General features: G+C 46.9%; 1 protein-coding gene across 2 annotated transcripts in view; it reads left to right on the forward strand.

The window, feature by feature from the left end:
- Positions 1-15,312, forward strand: part of GLI2 (GLI family zinc finger 2) — a 1,057,303-nt gene that overhangs the window by 1,020,530 nt on the left and 21,461 nt on the right. For both annotated transcript variants that reach the window (XM_069224622.1, XM_069224623.1), the window contains 2 exons: positions 6,126-6,290; positions 7,275-7,556. In XM_069224622.1, coding sequence (XP_069080723.1) covers positions 6,126-6,290; positions 7,275-7,556 — 447 coding nt within the window. The remainder of the gene's footprint in view (positions 1-6,125; positions 6,291-7,274; positions 7,557-15,312) is intronic.

The raw sequence follows: 15,312 nt of genomic DNA on the forward strand, positions 1-15,312 counted from the left end.
TGCTGTTTGGGGGTTATGAAGGAAAGAGGCAACTCTTGAGTAGTCTTCTGAAGACAAGATAGTTATCAGTTGATCTTATATTTGGGGGTAATGAATTCCATAGTTTGGGTGCTTGAATGGAGAAGGATGCACCACCTATAGTTTTTTTTTTGTATGGTGGTGTTCTAAGGTGGGGTGGCAATCTTGAGCGGGGGTTTCTTTGTTGAATGTATTTGGTTATTTTGTTTCTGATAAAAAGTGGTCCTGTTCCTTGTATAGCTTTATGGGTCATACAAAGCAGCGTGAAGGTGGATCTTCTGGCAGTGGGTAACCAGTGTAGTGCTCTCAAGGCAGGAGAGATGTGGGCTTGTGGCTTTACATGTAATAGTAGACTGGCAGCAGAGTTTTGAATATGTTGTAGTTTTTTCATAATAGATAGCAGTGATCCATGGTAGAGGCCATTGGCATAATCCAGTTTGGATAGTACAAGAGAGATAGTAGCCTGCACCTTGTGTGGAAATCCAATGTGGGAGAAGATGTGTTGCAGAGTTTTCAAGGTGATGAAGCTTGTTTGTGCTAATTTGTCCACTTGGGCATTCATTGTTAACTTGGAGTCCATAGTAATTCCAAAGTTTTTAACTTCCTTGGATAATTGAGGAGGTGGTATGAGATCATCAGGCCAGGAGCACAGTGAGTCATAATTTTTCCAGTCACCACAAATTAGTATTTCTGTTTTGGAGGCATTTAGTTTGAGATGGCTCCAAGTCAACCACTGATCAACAGCTCTGAGGCAACTAAAGATTTGTGAGTTTTCAATGTCTTTGGGGCATTCCAATTTAAGTAGTATTTGTGTGCCATCTGCAGAGTTGTAGCATGTGAGTTGAAAGTAATTGATCAGTTCTGGTAATGATATCATGTAGATATGAAAAGCAAAGGTAAGATGAATGATCCTTGGAGGGCACTGCTTTTGTGAGGTTGGGTTTGGAGGAGAAGGGGGGAGAATAGATATTAGTTCTGTTTTGAAGGTAGGATGTAATCCAGTTGTGAGCAGCCCCTTCTATGCCGGCTTTGTATAGCCTTTGAATTAGGGTGTCTTGGTCAACCGTATCAAAGGCAGCTGAGAGGTCCAAGAGGTCCATTGCGGTCAACTGTGTTTTGAAAATCATCCCAGATTGCTATGAGTGCCGATTCAGCGCCTCTTCCTTGGCGGAATCCAGTTTGGTAGTCTAAAAGTATGGAATTATCTTCAATGAATTGTGACATCTGGGCGAAAGCTGCTCTTTTTTAGCAGTTTGCCCAGGAAAGGTCCATTTGTGATTGGTCTGTAGTTGTTGGGGTCCTGTTTGTTTGCTTTAATATCAGACGTATGTATGTCTTTTTCAGGTCTTCAGGAAAAGTTCCAGTAGTTAAAGAGTTGTTGAAGATTCTTATTGCAGGTGTCACAGCAGAAGTAGATAAAAAAATGTTCTTGAAGACTGCAACCGGAAGGCCTGCTTGCTTTGACCAAATCCGTAAATTCACCTTGTGATATTTGTTTGAAGGACTGTAGAGGCTGTGTGGGTTTATTCTTAGAGGGGATTTTAGGCAAGAGGTTGGTGCTGATGGTTTTCTTCTGTTTTAAATAGGAGTAAAATGTGTCTGCCTTGGTTGTGTAAAGATTTGCCAGTGTGATTGTGAAATCTTGAGTAGTGGGATGACTTCCTTCCATGCATTTAGATTTTCGAAATTAATTGAGAATTTTATAAAATTCTTTGGTTGCATATTCAGCATTTTGTATTCTTTTGTTTAGCTTCTTTGATTGATGATTTGAACATTCGGTTAAGTTTGTGTAGCTGCAGTTTGTCTTGAATGTTGTTTATTTTGAGCCAGGTCCGCTGCAACCTTCTGATTTGTTCTTTATCTTTTTAAGTTCTGTGTTTGTCCTAGGTGTTGGTTTTTTTTGTCCTGCCTAGTTTTTCTGAGTGGTATTAGGATATCAAAAGCTTCCTGTAGCCACTCATAAAGTTTTGTAACAGATTTAAGTGTATCTAGATCTGTGTTGGCTGTTAGTTGTGTTTCTAACTCATCAAAATTGAGTTTGCTCCATTGTCGGTAGGTGCATGTATGTAAGTAGTTGTGGGGTGTGTTGATTTGTGGTGTTTTATGTTGGAAAGTTATCAAATTGTGGTCTGACCATGTGATTGGTGCGATGCTATGAACTGTAACTAGTTCAGGCTCAGCATAAATTACATCTAGGATGTTCCCAGCAATGTGTGTGGGATTGTGTACAATCTGATGTAGGTTCAATGTGACTAGGCCAGTGGTGATAGCTTTTGGATGGGGCATAGTGGGGTTATCAAACCAAATATTTAGGTCCCCAAGAATGTATAGGTTTGAGTATAATGTAATAATGTTTGAGACTGAATCTAGAAAAGCATCTGGGAATGTTGAGTTGTTAGGTGGATGTCTGTAAGGAGGAGAAAGTTACAGGAGGAAGTTGGAGTAGGGTGGCATCTGGTGTGGAGGGCTTCACAACCTTGTATGGAAATCTTGTATGTTTTACTGAGATTTATTGCATGTTTGAATATTATTGCTAGTCAGCCTCCTCTCTTGCCTATACGGTTTTGTGTGATGGTTTGATAGCCGGGAGAAACGGCTTCTTGCAACACTGGGGCCATGTCATCTCCCAACCATGACTCTGTTATAAATAGTAAGTCAGGTTGTGTGTCTGTGAGCAGGTCGTAGATGTGGTGCTTGTTTTTTTAGAGTGATTGAGCATTTATAAGCTGGCAATTTAGAAGTGTGTTAGTTGTTGTGTTGTTTTGTTTAGGAGAAGGGTGAGCTGTATATTTTGAGCTTGTCGCAGGTGTGTTGTTAGTTGTGATAACTGTGTGAGGGTCACAATGGTCCTATTTTTCAGTATAACGTTCCTCTTCCAGCAGGCTTAGGAGGCCTTTTGTTGGGTCTGTGTGTGTCAGTGGTGGGCTTGGTGGCTGAGAGAGACATGAAGAGTATACTTTTTTTTAAGGTTAGACTTATTATGTAATAGTTAAGGGGATGCAAAGTTGTTAAGAGTGGCATGCTGTTTACTTTGTTTACATCTGTTTAGTGTGGAAGGAGTAGGGGTTAGAAGTGGTGGAGGAGCATTTGGATCATAATGTATGGCTCTAAATTGTGCAATGGATGAGAGGCGGGTGAATGAATGTTGCTGTGTTGGGGTGCTTGTGGTAGATGTTTGTGAAGAATGAGAATGTAAGGGTAAAGATAGGTCTTGATTTGTATTCTTTGTGTAGTCATGAGGGTGGGAGTGAGTATGACGGAAAGTATAATGAACGTTTGTGTTATTTTAATGTGTTGATGTGTGTGGTATTGTTTTTGTGGAATAATGAGAGGGGATATTGATGTAGTGGTTTTCTGTGAAGGATTTGTTTGGAAGTTAGTGCTTGTGAGTGGTATTAGAGTATTAAAGGGAATGTTAATGTGTTTTGGAAATGAGTGTATGATGTATGTAAGAGGGGATGGATGTGTGTCAAGGGAGTGTGTGTTAGCTGTGATCACTGGAAGAGGTACTATGTGGTGGAGTAGAGTGTGAGGATTGTATGGCTGTGTTTAATCGGTGAAGAGAGGGGAAGGGTGTTTGTAGATGGTGTTTTGGAAGGCTGGGTTTAGGTATTGTCATGATAAAAGGGGGTCTGTCTGGAGCACATAGAGGATAGTGTAGTTGGTTTGTATGAACAGGGAGTGTGTACCTGGATGGCTGAAAGTAATGTATAATAATGTGGTTTTGTGTTGTGTGGACGATGGAAGATTGTGTTAGTGAGAATGGACAGAGTTATGTTTGCTGTGAGAATGAAGGTGTTTTACTGTTGTAGTTGAGGTGGATATGTGTATAGGTGTGGTATATGGGGTTTTGTGTTGGTTGATGGGAGATTGCAATCTGTATGAGGTCAGTTTGTAATGCAGGAGTTGGATGTCTTTGCTGATTATGTGTTTGCATGTTGATGGATGTGTAGGGAGTAAGTTCCTTTCTGATAAATAGAAAATTGGGCAGAATTTCTGGCCCTAGGCCCGACCAGTCCCGAACAGGCCCAAACAGGCAACTGCCCTTGTCCTCTCCACCCTTAGCCACAACGCCTGGCTCGCACACCCTGAGCCCTAGGCTTAAATCACCCTACTGGCCAATAGAAACCTATTCCTAACCCTAACCAATCAGATTTGTAACCCTAAATCTAACAACCAATGGTAGACCCAACCCTATTCACTAATCATACCCCTAATCCTGACAACCAATCACAACCCCAAACCTAAAAACAGGTGCCAATAGGAATCTCAACCCTAGCACCAATCACAACCCCAACCCTAAAACCAGGAGCAAATAGGAATCTCAACCATAGTACCAATCACAACCCCAACTCTAAAACCGAGAGCCAATAGGAATTTCAACCCTATTACCAATCACACTTCAACCCTAAAAACCAGGAGCAAATTGAAATCTCAACCCTAGTACCAATCACAACCCCAACCCTAAAAACCAGGAGTCAGTTAACACTTATCACCCTACCATGCTGGAAAAACAATTGCTCAAAATATTAATATTCCCTGTTTTTCGTGAGGAGTCTGTCATGTGATTCCTTCTTATTTTACCTCTTATTAAAAGCACTGAGGTTAGCGCAAAAGACATTGCTAAGACATAACCCCCAGTGGCTCACTCCCGCTCCCCTGCTTTCAGGGTGCAGCGGCTATTGTTCAGAGCAGATGCCCTATGACCTGTAGAGTTATTTTTTAAAACTCATCCACCTTGAAGATTAAGGGTCTCTTTCCCCTCTGGCATTATCTGGATTTGACCTTAGAGTCACTTTGCAGCCAGAAGGATTGCCTAGGTTTTGAACCAGCCATTTTGCTTTGGCTGAGCTTAATTAGGCTGACGGTTGCAGGTTGGGGACACGGACGCTCAAATCTGGGCACCAGGATTTATTTTTCATCATTTGATTTTGGCCAAGAGAGAGAAAGGCAGAAAAGTGAGAAAGGGGGAAGCAAAATACAAGCAAGCAGTGACAAAGTGAGGCTGCAGTGAAAATACATCTACAAGGGTGAGACAATTAAGTGTTGGGTGGGGGAAGAAAGAGAGATGAAGGAGAATCAGGAAGAGACAACGGTTGTGTTCGGCAACAAAACAGTCACAAGGGGGTGGCATCCGGGGCTCTTTGCGCCAGGCATTTTGAGGCTTGTTATGTTTACTTGAAATGGGCCTTATCGCAGCAACATTGTTCACCAATACCACAGAAGTAAAAGAAGTGCACACACTATTAAATCCTAATGGCATCATCAGGATTCACACCAAGCGAACTTTGTCCTTGATGAAGGTACACTGCACTTGTTCAAAACCAGTATGGAAAACTGAAGGACGCCTACTGTTACCCTGACTAATCGCAAGCACAGACACTCAGATACAAAAACTAACAACAATTACTAAATCTAATTTAGTTCATGTACAGTGCTTCATACTGCACATCTTCTTTTTCCAAGCTCTTTAAATTACTGATAATGCTATTAACCAGAGTAGGGTACTCAGTTAACCTGTGTTCGAAGGATGGAAGACTGACTCTAGTTTGGTGGGATTCAAGCTCAAGAACTCAAGTTTAGTGCAGGTGCCTACAAGGAGGATACGCTGAGATTTGAGTTTATGGGGTCAGAGGTTGGATCAGTTTCTATCAAGGTCTCAAGGGTACAGATCGGTAAACTTTTGTAAACTTGGTTATGCTTAAAATGATATCCCTAAGTAGAGAAGAGTTCGAGACAGTGCTTTAAATGGGCAGGTACGATCAGGTACTCAGTACCTGCACTTTAATTTGGAACTGATAGTACCAGCACTTCACCAGTGTTTTTTTAAAGGGAGAATACCGGCCCTTCGCAGTGGTAAACAGGTACTCTGGGACAAGGAACGTCTGCACTTCTATATTTTCATTTGCTAATGGTGAAGGGAGCATGAGTTGGAGAGTGAAGCTGATATATTTGTTCTTGTGAAATTAATAATGGCGGTCTTATTTAAAATGAAGCTTGTATAAATGACAACGTTATTTGGTTATTTGTAAACCTTAAGTATTGGATGCCAAACTAGCTTGTTCATCGCCTGTGGTTTATTTTTAAATTTTTTATTTTGTTTACAGTTCGAGGGCTGCTACAAGGCCTACTCTAGGTTGGAAAACTTGAAGACGCATTTGAGGTCCCACACGGGTGAAAAGCCATATGTGTGTGAGCACGAGACCTGCAACAAAGCGTTCTCTAATGCCTCCGACCGGGCCAAGCACCAGAACCGGACTCACTCCAACGAGGTACGTTGCGGTAACTGCTTAGATTTTACAAGTCCCATATCCTAGACCAGCTAGAATAAAGCGGTCTGTTACAGTTTGTTTTGTGAAAAAGCCAGACCACTTTAGCTTTGCATGTGTAGCGGATTTTGTTAAAAGAAAACTAGCAAAAATAGAACAGGCTATGCCCAGATACAGTAGCCAAACCCTGTCGCATGAGAGTCTGGGAGAGTTGGTTAACAGAGGTTCCACATGAAGGTAACATGGGACGATTTATTCTCACAGTGCATGGAAGTCATTCAGTGGTCAGATAAAAAGAAATTAGCCCACTGTACGTAGTTGAGACACCCCAAGAGCGACAGGAAAATATTGTTGCTATCCTTGCAGGTCATATTGAAGGATGCCGCGTTGCCATTCCTTTTGTCTGCCGATTCACAACTACATGGAAAGTGCGTGTTGCACGTCACAGTGACAAGTGCGACTTGCAGTGCCCCATGGTTACATTATCCTTTTCTTTACCTCGTGCGGCCCGCCATTGTGCGTGCAACGGCTCTGTGAGGAAAATTCGTTTCCAGACATTGGTTAACAACCAAACTGTGTGATCCTGGACAGGCCACGTAAATCCCTGCTCGATTACATTTTTTTAACTGAAATTGGGAGCGTGAGAAAGCGGAACACCAGTTCATTGTGACTGCAGCTTTGTGTTCATTCTGTAAATATGTGCGGGGGTTTGTTTGTCTGTTGTCGAGTGCGAACTGATCAGCCCCTCAGTATATCACACTGCCATCACTCTCAGCTGGTATTGTTTTACTCTCACCATTCTGTAGCTTCTACACCCCTTCATCCCTAGTTTTGGATCTTATTCACATGTCACTTCATGGGGTCACTTGAAATCATAAATACAGCAAGAATTTCTTATATTTTAATATATTGCCTGTGTTGTCTTTCTTTATTTGCTATGTACGTCATAATAATAACAACTAAAATGTTTTTTGACTTCTTTGACAGAAACCATATGTGTGCAAAATCCCTGGCTGCACGAAGAGATACACGGACCCCAGCTCGCTCAGGAAACACGTCAAGACCGTCCACGGACCCGAAGCGCACGTCACAAAAAAGCAGCGTAACGAAGGTCACCCGCGCACAAACCCACCAAAGGAAAACGGGGACAACGAGGCAAGTGCCAAGCATAGCGGCAAACTTTCCGGAGAGGAGCGTGACACCCACAGCACGAGCAGCAGCCTGGAGGACTGTTTCCAGGTCAAGACAATAAAAACTGAGAACACCATGGTAAGAGAAACTACCAAATAGGTACAACACATTTGATCAGTACTGAATTTGTAAACCATTTGGTAGGGTTTTACTGAGCCATGAGCACCTCCAGCTGCAGCCGACCACCTTTCGCGTTGCCCATAACGATTCTGATCACATTTATAATAATAGAAATTATGGTAACGGCTTATTTACCACGTTATCCCAAAGGTCCTAAAGCACTGTGGTAGTAGGTGTTACTTTTCCTCCTACAGTGTGATGATATACTTGTGACAGATCTGCCATAGTGGTTGAATGGAGGATTCATAGTAGGCACACGTTTTCTATAGGTGGCAACAGTTTTTTAGGCTTCTTCTACAGACATCATTTAGCTGTTTGGTTTTGAAGATTTGTTGTCTACTGTGCCAATACTCATAGTGGCATTGGTGTCAGCCCATTATTTACAATTCGTTGACTTTCTTGTCAAACTAATTTGCTTGCTCCTTTTTTTTCTGGTTGACTTTCCTGTTCTTGATTTTGTCCCTTGTTTTGCTTGGAAGGACTTGTGTCTTTCCACAGCCCCAGATCACAGAACTACTTTTTTAATGCACTCCATGGAAGTGCATGAGTTTTTTTGCTGTCTATCCTGTGAATTGTTTCTTATTGCCCTTTCGTCTCTACTTTTTTTTACCTCTCCTTCTCAGCATGTACTTACACCTTAACTGTTTACCTTACCCGACCTGCCACAGCATGTTCTTTTTAAAAACAAATCTATTTTTTTCTTTTTTTGGAGAGACTGTAATCCGAAATAAGGTGCTTTCAGACACTTTTAATATATATTTTGTAATTTACTGTACCAAGATGGGCATTCTCCATCTTGGAATGGTAACTTAAAAAGAAAAAGTATGGTCACTGCAGCATCTTGACATATAAATGGCCATATGCGTTGATGCATGTGCACATGTCATAATGGTGGGGCTGCCATCATGCCCAGTCACCTATGTGCACATGTGTGATATTGCATGAGTGCCCATACATCATTGAGGTTTTCTTTGCCTTTGCCAATATTTGTTCCTGGTGAGAACACACAAATAGGAGCACAGAAATATTCACTGTATTAGAATGTCTTCCGAAGGATAACTATGCCAGGAACATGTATAAAATTATGTTTTTGCAGTGTAAGGCTTTTCTGGATTCACATGCTGTTTGTTATTTCACCAACTAGTGGCTGGGTCTGGAATTGTCTCTTTTCTGCTCTCTTTTATTAGGGTCGAGCCTTTGAGTGCATGTGCTAGTGCATGCTTCTCGCTTGCAAGACTGTGCTTTGTAAGGTTAAGCGGTTGGAGCCTGCCTGTCACTTACCATTCGTTGTTTTGCATGGCACTCTTATTTAAAGCCCCTTAATTCATCACTGCAGGCTAAGCTGCACCTCTGTGTGGAGCAGGGACCATGCACTGATTGATTCAACTTAATCAGTGCCCATCCGCTGATCCAGAGGTGATTGAGGTACTATTTTTTTATTGTTCAAAATTCTTTATTGTGGGTTTTCAGTGTAGGAAAAGGAAAAAATAAGAAAAGCAGAACTCAAAGGGTGTTGCAGCACCCAACAGTCCCCCAAGAACAAACAGACAACAAGCCGTTCCCCCCCACTTGTTCCGCCCTCCAAGGGATGCGCTAACTTATAGTCATGTCTGCAGGACCAAGAATGGGATCTCTAGCACATCTACCCACCCGTCCGCGCATTAGGGAGTCTCCTTTTGTTGTGTGGGAAGAAGTCGCAGATATCTAGGGCACGTCAATTCTCTGAATTTCCCAGTGAGCAAGGTCAAGAAGGGGTGCCATAGCTCCCTGTTGGAGTCCCTCTGTGATGTAAGGGATAGAGTGAGCTTTTCCATCCCCAGGATCGACCCAACCCTGTGTAGTCATCCCAGCTGCGTCGGGGTCTGAGGTGGTCTCCAGTGAGACAGTATGTTTTGAAGGGCTGCCCCAGTGCAAGACTGATCTGTTGGCCCTGCATGGATTTGAGCGGAAATGTCAGGGGGGTTGGAAGGCCTAGTATGATGTATGTCGGGAAGCGTGGGAGTTGGGTGTTCATGTGAAGGTCAGTGTCACGTAGGATTCCCTCCCAGTATGTGGTCAGCCTCGGATATTCACATAAGATGTGGGTCAAAGTACCTAGGCTATTGCACCCCCTCCAGCAAAGAGGTGATCCGTTTGGTCCGGGGTGAGATACCAGTAGGTAGCTATCTTATTTGCAGTCTCTGTGCTGGTTGAGCAGCGTGCTGTGTGATGTGCCCTATAATAGATCGCCTCCCAGTCCCCTGGTGTCATGGATCTTCCCAGTTCTGTCTCCCAACAAGACTGACTCAGGATTTTAGGGCTCTGGACTGCCCGCAGGAGCAAATCATAGAGCTCCGAAACAATGTGTTTGTCTGTCTTCTTGGTCAGCAGCCATCTTTCATATTGTGTGAGGGGTCTACATGCCTTCTGCCTGATTGAGGGTGCGATACCCAGTGGCAGATCTGAAGGTATCGCATTCTTTCTGTTTCTGGGAGAGACTGGGACCTTCTAAAGTTTTCAAAAGAGATTATTTTTTCCTCATCAAACAAATGTCTAATGGAGCGGCAGTGGGGGCCTGTCCAGGCACAGTAGGCACTGTAGTCCAGGCCCAGAGAGAAATCCGGGTTCCCCACAATAGGTATGAAGGGGGAGGGAAAGGAGGTGAAGTTGCTTGATCGGGCCCACACCCTCATAGTGGCTCTGGTGACAGGGGATGAATACAGTCCCCAGGGCCTATGGTGGCGCAGTAGGAATGGTATCCTCCACAGGGAAGCACCCGCTACTGCACGGTCCATGAACAGCCAGCGCTTGTCCGCTTCTGGTCTGGACCAATCCACCAGGTACCGTAGCTGTGTAGCCTTGTAATATTGCTGAACATCTGGAATTCCCAGGCCTCACCTGCACGGGAATTGGCACACCAAGAGGCTAGCCATTCTAGGTTTCTTGCCCCCCATACAAAGCCATTGATTTCACCCTGCAGCACCTATAGGGTGCTGGGAGGAGGCTGGGCTTGTAGTGCCTGAAATAGAAAAAATGCCCTGGGGAGGACCAACATTTTAATGGCAGCTTTTCTACTAATCCACGAGATGGGATGGTGTCTCCATTTTGCCAGATCAGCCTTGACCCCTCTGAGGAGGAGCTTGTAGTTCTTCATTGTAGATTCTGATACTGTCCTAGCTATCTGGATGCCCAGATATGGAATAGAGTCCTCCTGCCACCGAAAGGGATAGCGGTGTGCTAATTCGCTCACCGTCTCCCCCAAGAGCGTTAGACTGAGTGCCTGGGACTTTGAAAGGTTTAGCTGGAAACACGACTGCGGCCCGAAAGCCTCCACCTCTTACAGGAAGGATGGAAGGGCCTATAATGGGTCGTTGAGTGTCACCACCACATCAATTGCGTAAAGCGCAATGGTATACTATTCCCGCCAAAAACAACCCCTGTGATTTCCGGGTTGCCCCTCACCCTCTGCGCATAGGGCTTTATGTATAGAGCAAAGAGTAGGGGAGACAGCGGGCACCCCTGATGGGTCCCACGACCCACAGAGAAGTGGATGTCACCCCATTAACTCTAATTGAGGCCCTCGGTTGGCTATAGGCACTCGCTATCCAGGCCCAAAACCGAGGCCCAAAGCCAAAGTGTTCGAGCGTAGTGTGGGGATGCAGCATGGACTCAATCACATGCCTTCTCTACATCTATACTGACCAACATCAGTTTCCGCCCTTCACGCTGTGCTTGTCTTATGTGTGCAATAGCCGCATAGTGTTGTCTCCACACTGTTGGTTCGGGATGAAAGCCGCCTGATCGGTATCTACCAATCCGGGCATCAGCGGGTTCAGGCAGGTAGCAAGGATACCTGTAAGCAGCTTGAAGTCGACATTTATCAATGATATAGGTCTGTAGGAAGCACACTCAGTGGGGTCCTTCCTGGGCTTCAGGGTTAACCCTATCCAGCATAGATGATGGCATTTCCCCCGAGCCCGTGATATTGTTAAAGAGTCAGGTTAAAATCAGTTCCAGGCTGCTACAGAATGTTTTGTAGAAGGAGCTGGGGAAACCGTCTGGTCCCGGAGACTTTGAGGCCTCCAGTCGAGCTTTTGCCGAGATAACATACTCTTCCTCGATGGGGGTCTGTAGTGAGGCCACATCCACGGGAGACAGTTTAGTCGTGTGGTCCCGATTGAGATATTGCAGTGAGGTGCCCAGGTCAGCCTGTTGGGGTGAGTAAAGGGCCTGAGAGAAGCTACGAAAGGCTGAGGTGATCTGGGTATAGCTCGTTACCACTGGTCCCTCTGCGTGCCTCATCGCTGCCACCGCCATGGTCTGGTGACCAAAAGACGTCTGCATCTGTTGCCGCCCATGTAGTAGGCATGCCGGAGAGCTGCGTATTCTGCCCTGTCCATGTCGAGCCCTGCCAATTGCATCCTAGCTGCATTGAGTTGTCTCCAAACCCTCGGCCCCCATCCTCTTGTGTATCCTCTCGAGCTCCGTCACCTGCTGCTATAGGTGTGCCCTTTTCTCGCATCTAATTTTATTATCCGACTCCGATATTACTATAAGTTCCCCGCTAATTACCACCTTTAGCGTGTTCTACAGTAGGGATAGCAGAGTTTCGACCGTATCATTAAATTCTAGGTAGGTAGTGATGGCTTTGGTAATCTGGGTGACATTCTCCGGCCTCATCAGGAGTGTGGACCGCATTTGCCATGATTGGGGACCATTGGCCCAGAGGGGGGCATTGAGTGTAAGGACTACCGCTGCATGATCCGACCAAGCACAAGGCTCAATATGTATGTCCCTATTATCTGTGCTATTTCCTTAGACCCCAAGAAAAGTCGATGCGTGCATAGGTCTTGTGTGCATTGGAATAGAAGGTGTAGTCTCTAGTGGTAGGATGCCTGCCCCTCCAGAGGTCCTGATGCCCCCACTCCCCCAGCCTCTCCAAACCTCTCGTAGCCATATCCCTGGTCCCACCATATCTGGAAGCAGATCTGTCCCATTCCTTGTGTAGAACTATATAGAAGTCACCCTGTATGAGCACCTGCCTGTCATGTAGTCATGACCTTCGAGAGAGCCCTAAGAATGAACCCTTCCTGACCCTTGTTGGGAGCGTAGATAGACGCAAACACCACTTGGGTCCCCCCAGTGTGTATTCTATAGGCCAGCAGTCGTCCCTGTATTTTGGCAATCTTGTTACCCACCCTCCCCCGGAAGGAGCTCAATACAAGGAGCACAACCTCTGCCGCCTTGCTCCCGCATGAGGAGAAGTATTATGTAGGAAAAGATCTGGATCTCATTCTATGCTGGTTTGCAGAGATTAGGAGGGTCTCCTGTAGGAGACATAAGTCCACTCCTGTGTGTTCTAGATATGAAAGGATCGCTCTACGGTTGATTGGGTTATTTAACCCCTCGACAATGAGTGTGACAAATTTAACAAGCATGTGGGCGATATGAGTGGAGTTTCGTCAACCAGTGCGTCCCTAAGTGAGTCCCGTTAATTCCTCCCTCATGCAGGTAAGCCTGAGTCTGGATACAGGTCCAGTCCGCATGGCTACTGAAACTGCATATGAATGTCTCGCACCCATCCCCCCCAATAAACCAAGCACATTTAAAGAACATAGTTAAACAGCCCCGCGAAGGGGAGCTGGGTAGCCCTACATAGTCCGGAAGGTGACCACCAGTCCAAGGAGCTTGTGCCCTAGGCAGTCTGTTGTTCGTTGGGCACCCCCACCCGATGTGGCTATCTATCTTCCAGGCCCATAACCCTCACCCCTTGCCCTTATCTGCCTTCTTCCTGTCCCCGTTAAGGGACTCCAGGACTGCTCTTCTTTCTGCCACCATAGTCTCTCGGTCCGGCTTGGTGCTTCCATGCGATACAGTCTGCCAGCGTATGCGTCTCCTGCTTCCGCGTTCCATCTTGGGTGAGCGCTGGCTCTCCCCTGAGGGCTCCTCTAGTTGCACAATAATGTAGGCCTCCTTCAGTGAGTGCAGTTGGTGCAGTTTACCCTCCATCTGAAAATTAGTCGGAAGGGATGGCCCCAGGAGTAGGAGACTCTTTTGTCTCTAAAGTGGGAGGTGATTGGTCGAAAGTCTCTCAGTTTCTGGAGGGTGATAGCAGCCAGGTCCTGATATAGGAGCAGCGTGTGGCCCCGGAATTTCAGGGGATGTTGCTCCCTCGCCCTCCGAAGTATGCATTCTTTCAGGGGGAAGTCGTGGATACAGGCTAAGATATCTGCCGGTGGTACATGAGATGGTCTCGTTGGGCCCACTCTGTGGACCTATCTATGCGCACCTATCTGTTGTAGGACTCCCCTAATACTTGGTGAAAGAGGGCATGCACATAAGGAAGTATGTCCTCCTCTTTGGCCCCGGTTGGTGCTCCCCGGATGCGGATGTTGTTCCGCCTCGACCTGTTCTCCAGGTCCTCTGAGTGCACCCGGAGTTCGATTTGCTGGTCCTGTAGCCAAATTATTTCTTGTTGTAGCTGCTCGATCTCCTCACCTCTGGCGTTTTCATGCTCTTCCAGAGCAGCCACTCTCCCGCCTACCTTGTCCAACTCCTGACACACCACTTTTAGGTCCTGCAATAGGTCCCTCTTCACCACCTGTATGTCACCCCTAAGTGATGCAGAGAGACTCTCCAGACAGCTCCTTTTGACGGGTGTCCTTGTGTCCTCATCCGTCTCCTCTCTTAGCTTTCCTGTCCCAGCGTTGTCCACCTCCATTTTGCCAGCTGCCGGCTTGGTCAGCATGTCCTTGACGGATCTATCTTTTTTGGGAAGTATGGCTGCCATTTCTCTTCAGCCTCTTTGTTTGCCTTTTTGGACGCTGCCCTGATCTGTTCTGCATGACAGGCGTGCAGATTGTGCCAAGCCACGCCCATGTGGCTTGGCGGCTCACTCCAGTGCTCCATCCAGTACCCAGCCCCGGGACCGTGCCAACCTCGCATGCTCAGCACCACCCGGGCACACCCTCCAGTCCGCAGCTCCCAGCTGGCCTTACCCGGATTTGTCCAGTTGTGCTCTCCGGGGTGGGCTTGGGGACCTCAGCTTCCAGCCAGTCATTGGAAGGGTCCCACTTCCCAGTCCTCCTCGGCAGGAGGGTCTTCAGGGACGCAGGGTCCCCCAAGTTCCCCTATGCATGAGCAGGGAGCCTACAGCCACTTCCTCTAGGCCCTTGCGGAGCCTGCTGCATTGTGGTGGGTCAAGCCCCCCCTTCCACATATGCCAGGCCCCAGGATGGCCCACCTGGACTAGGCAAGAGCCCCTCCTCTGTCGCTGCCCCCGGGGCTGCTGCCCGCTGTCCCCACCTACCGGTCAGGCAGGCGGTCCCCGTTACCGGCCAGGCCTGTCACCGTGCCCCAGTGGGGCCCCAGGCCACTCCGCCAGTCCTAGTGCTGCTCCTGGGGTCCCGCCCGGGCCCGGGCCCGGGCGCACTGCTCTGTTCCTCCTGTCACTCCTTGGTGTGTTCCAGTAAGGATAGACCCAGGGCCCTCAGCCCGCGCGCGTCCTCCTTCCGTGCTGGCTGTCCCTTTCTATGCTCGCCCCTTGCTGCCCTGGTCGGGGCTCGGGCTTCGGTGGTGCCGAGGGCCTCCTCTTCGCTGCCAGCCTGAGGCATCACCCGCCTGCTACTCATTCCCTCCGAGCCGGCAGGCGGATTGCACCTCAGTCCTCCCACGCCTCTAGGTCCCGGAATGGGGCCCTGCTCGCTCCTTCTCCTCATGCGCCACTTCTGGCGCC

The sequence above is a fragment of the Pleurodeles waltl genome, chromosome 3_1 (assembly GCF_031143425.1).
Source record: "Pleurodeles waltl isolate 20211129_DDA chromosome 3_1, aPleWal1.hap1.20221129, whole genome shotgun sequence".
NCBI lineage: Eukaryota > Metazoa > Chordata > Amphibia > Caudata > Salamandridae > Pleurodeles > Pleurodeles waltl.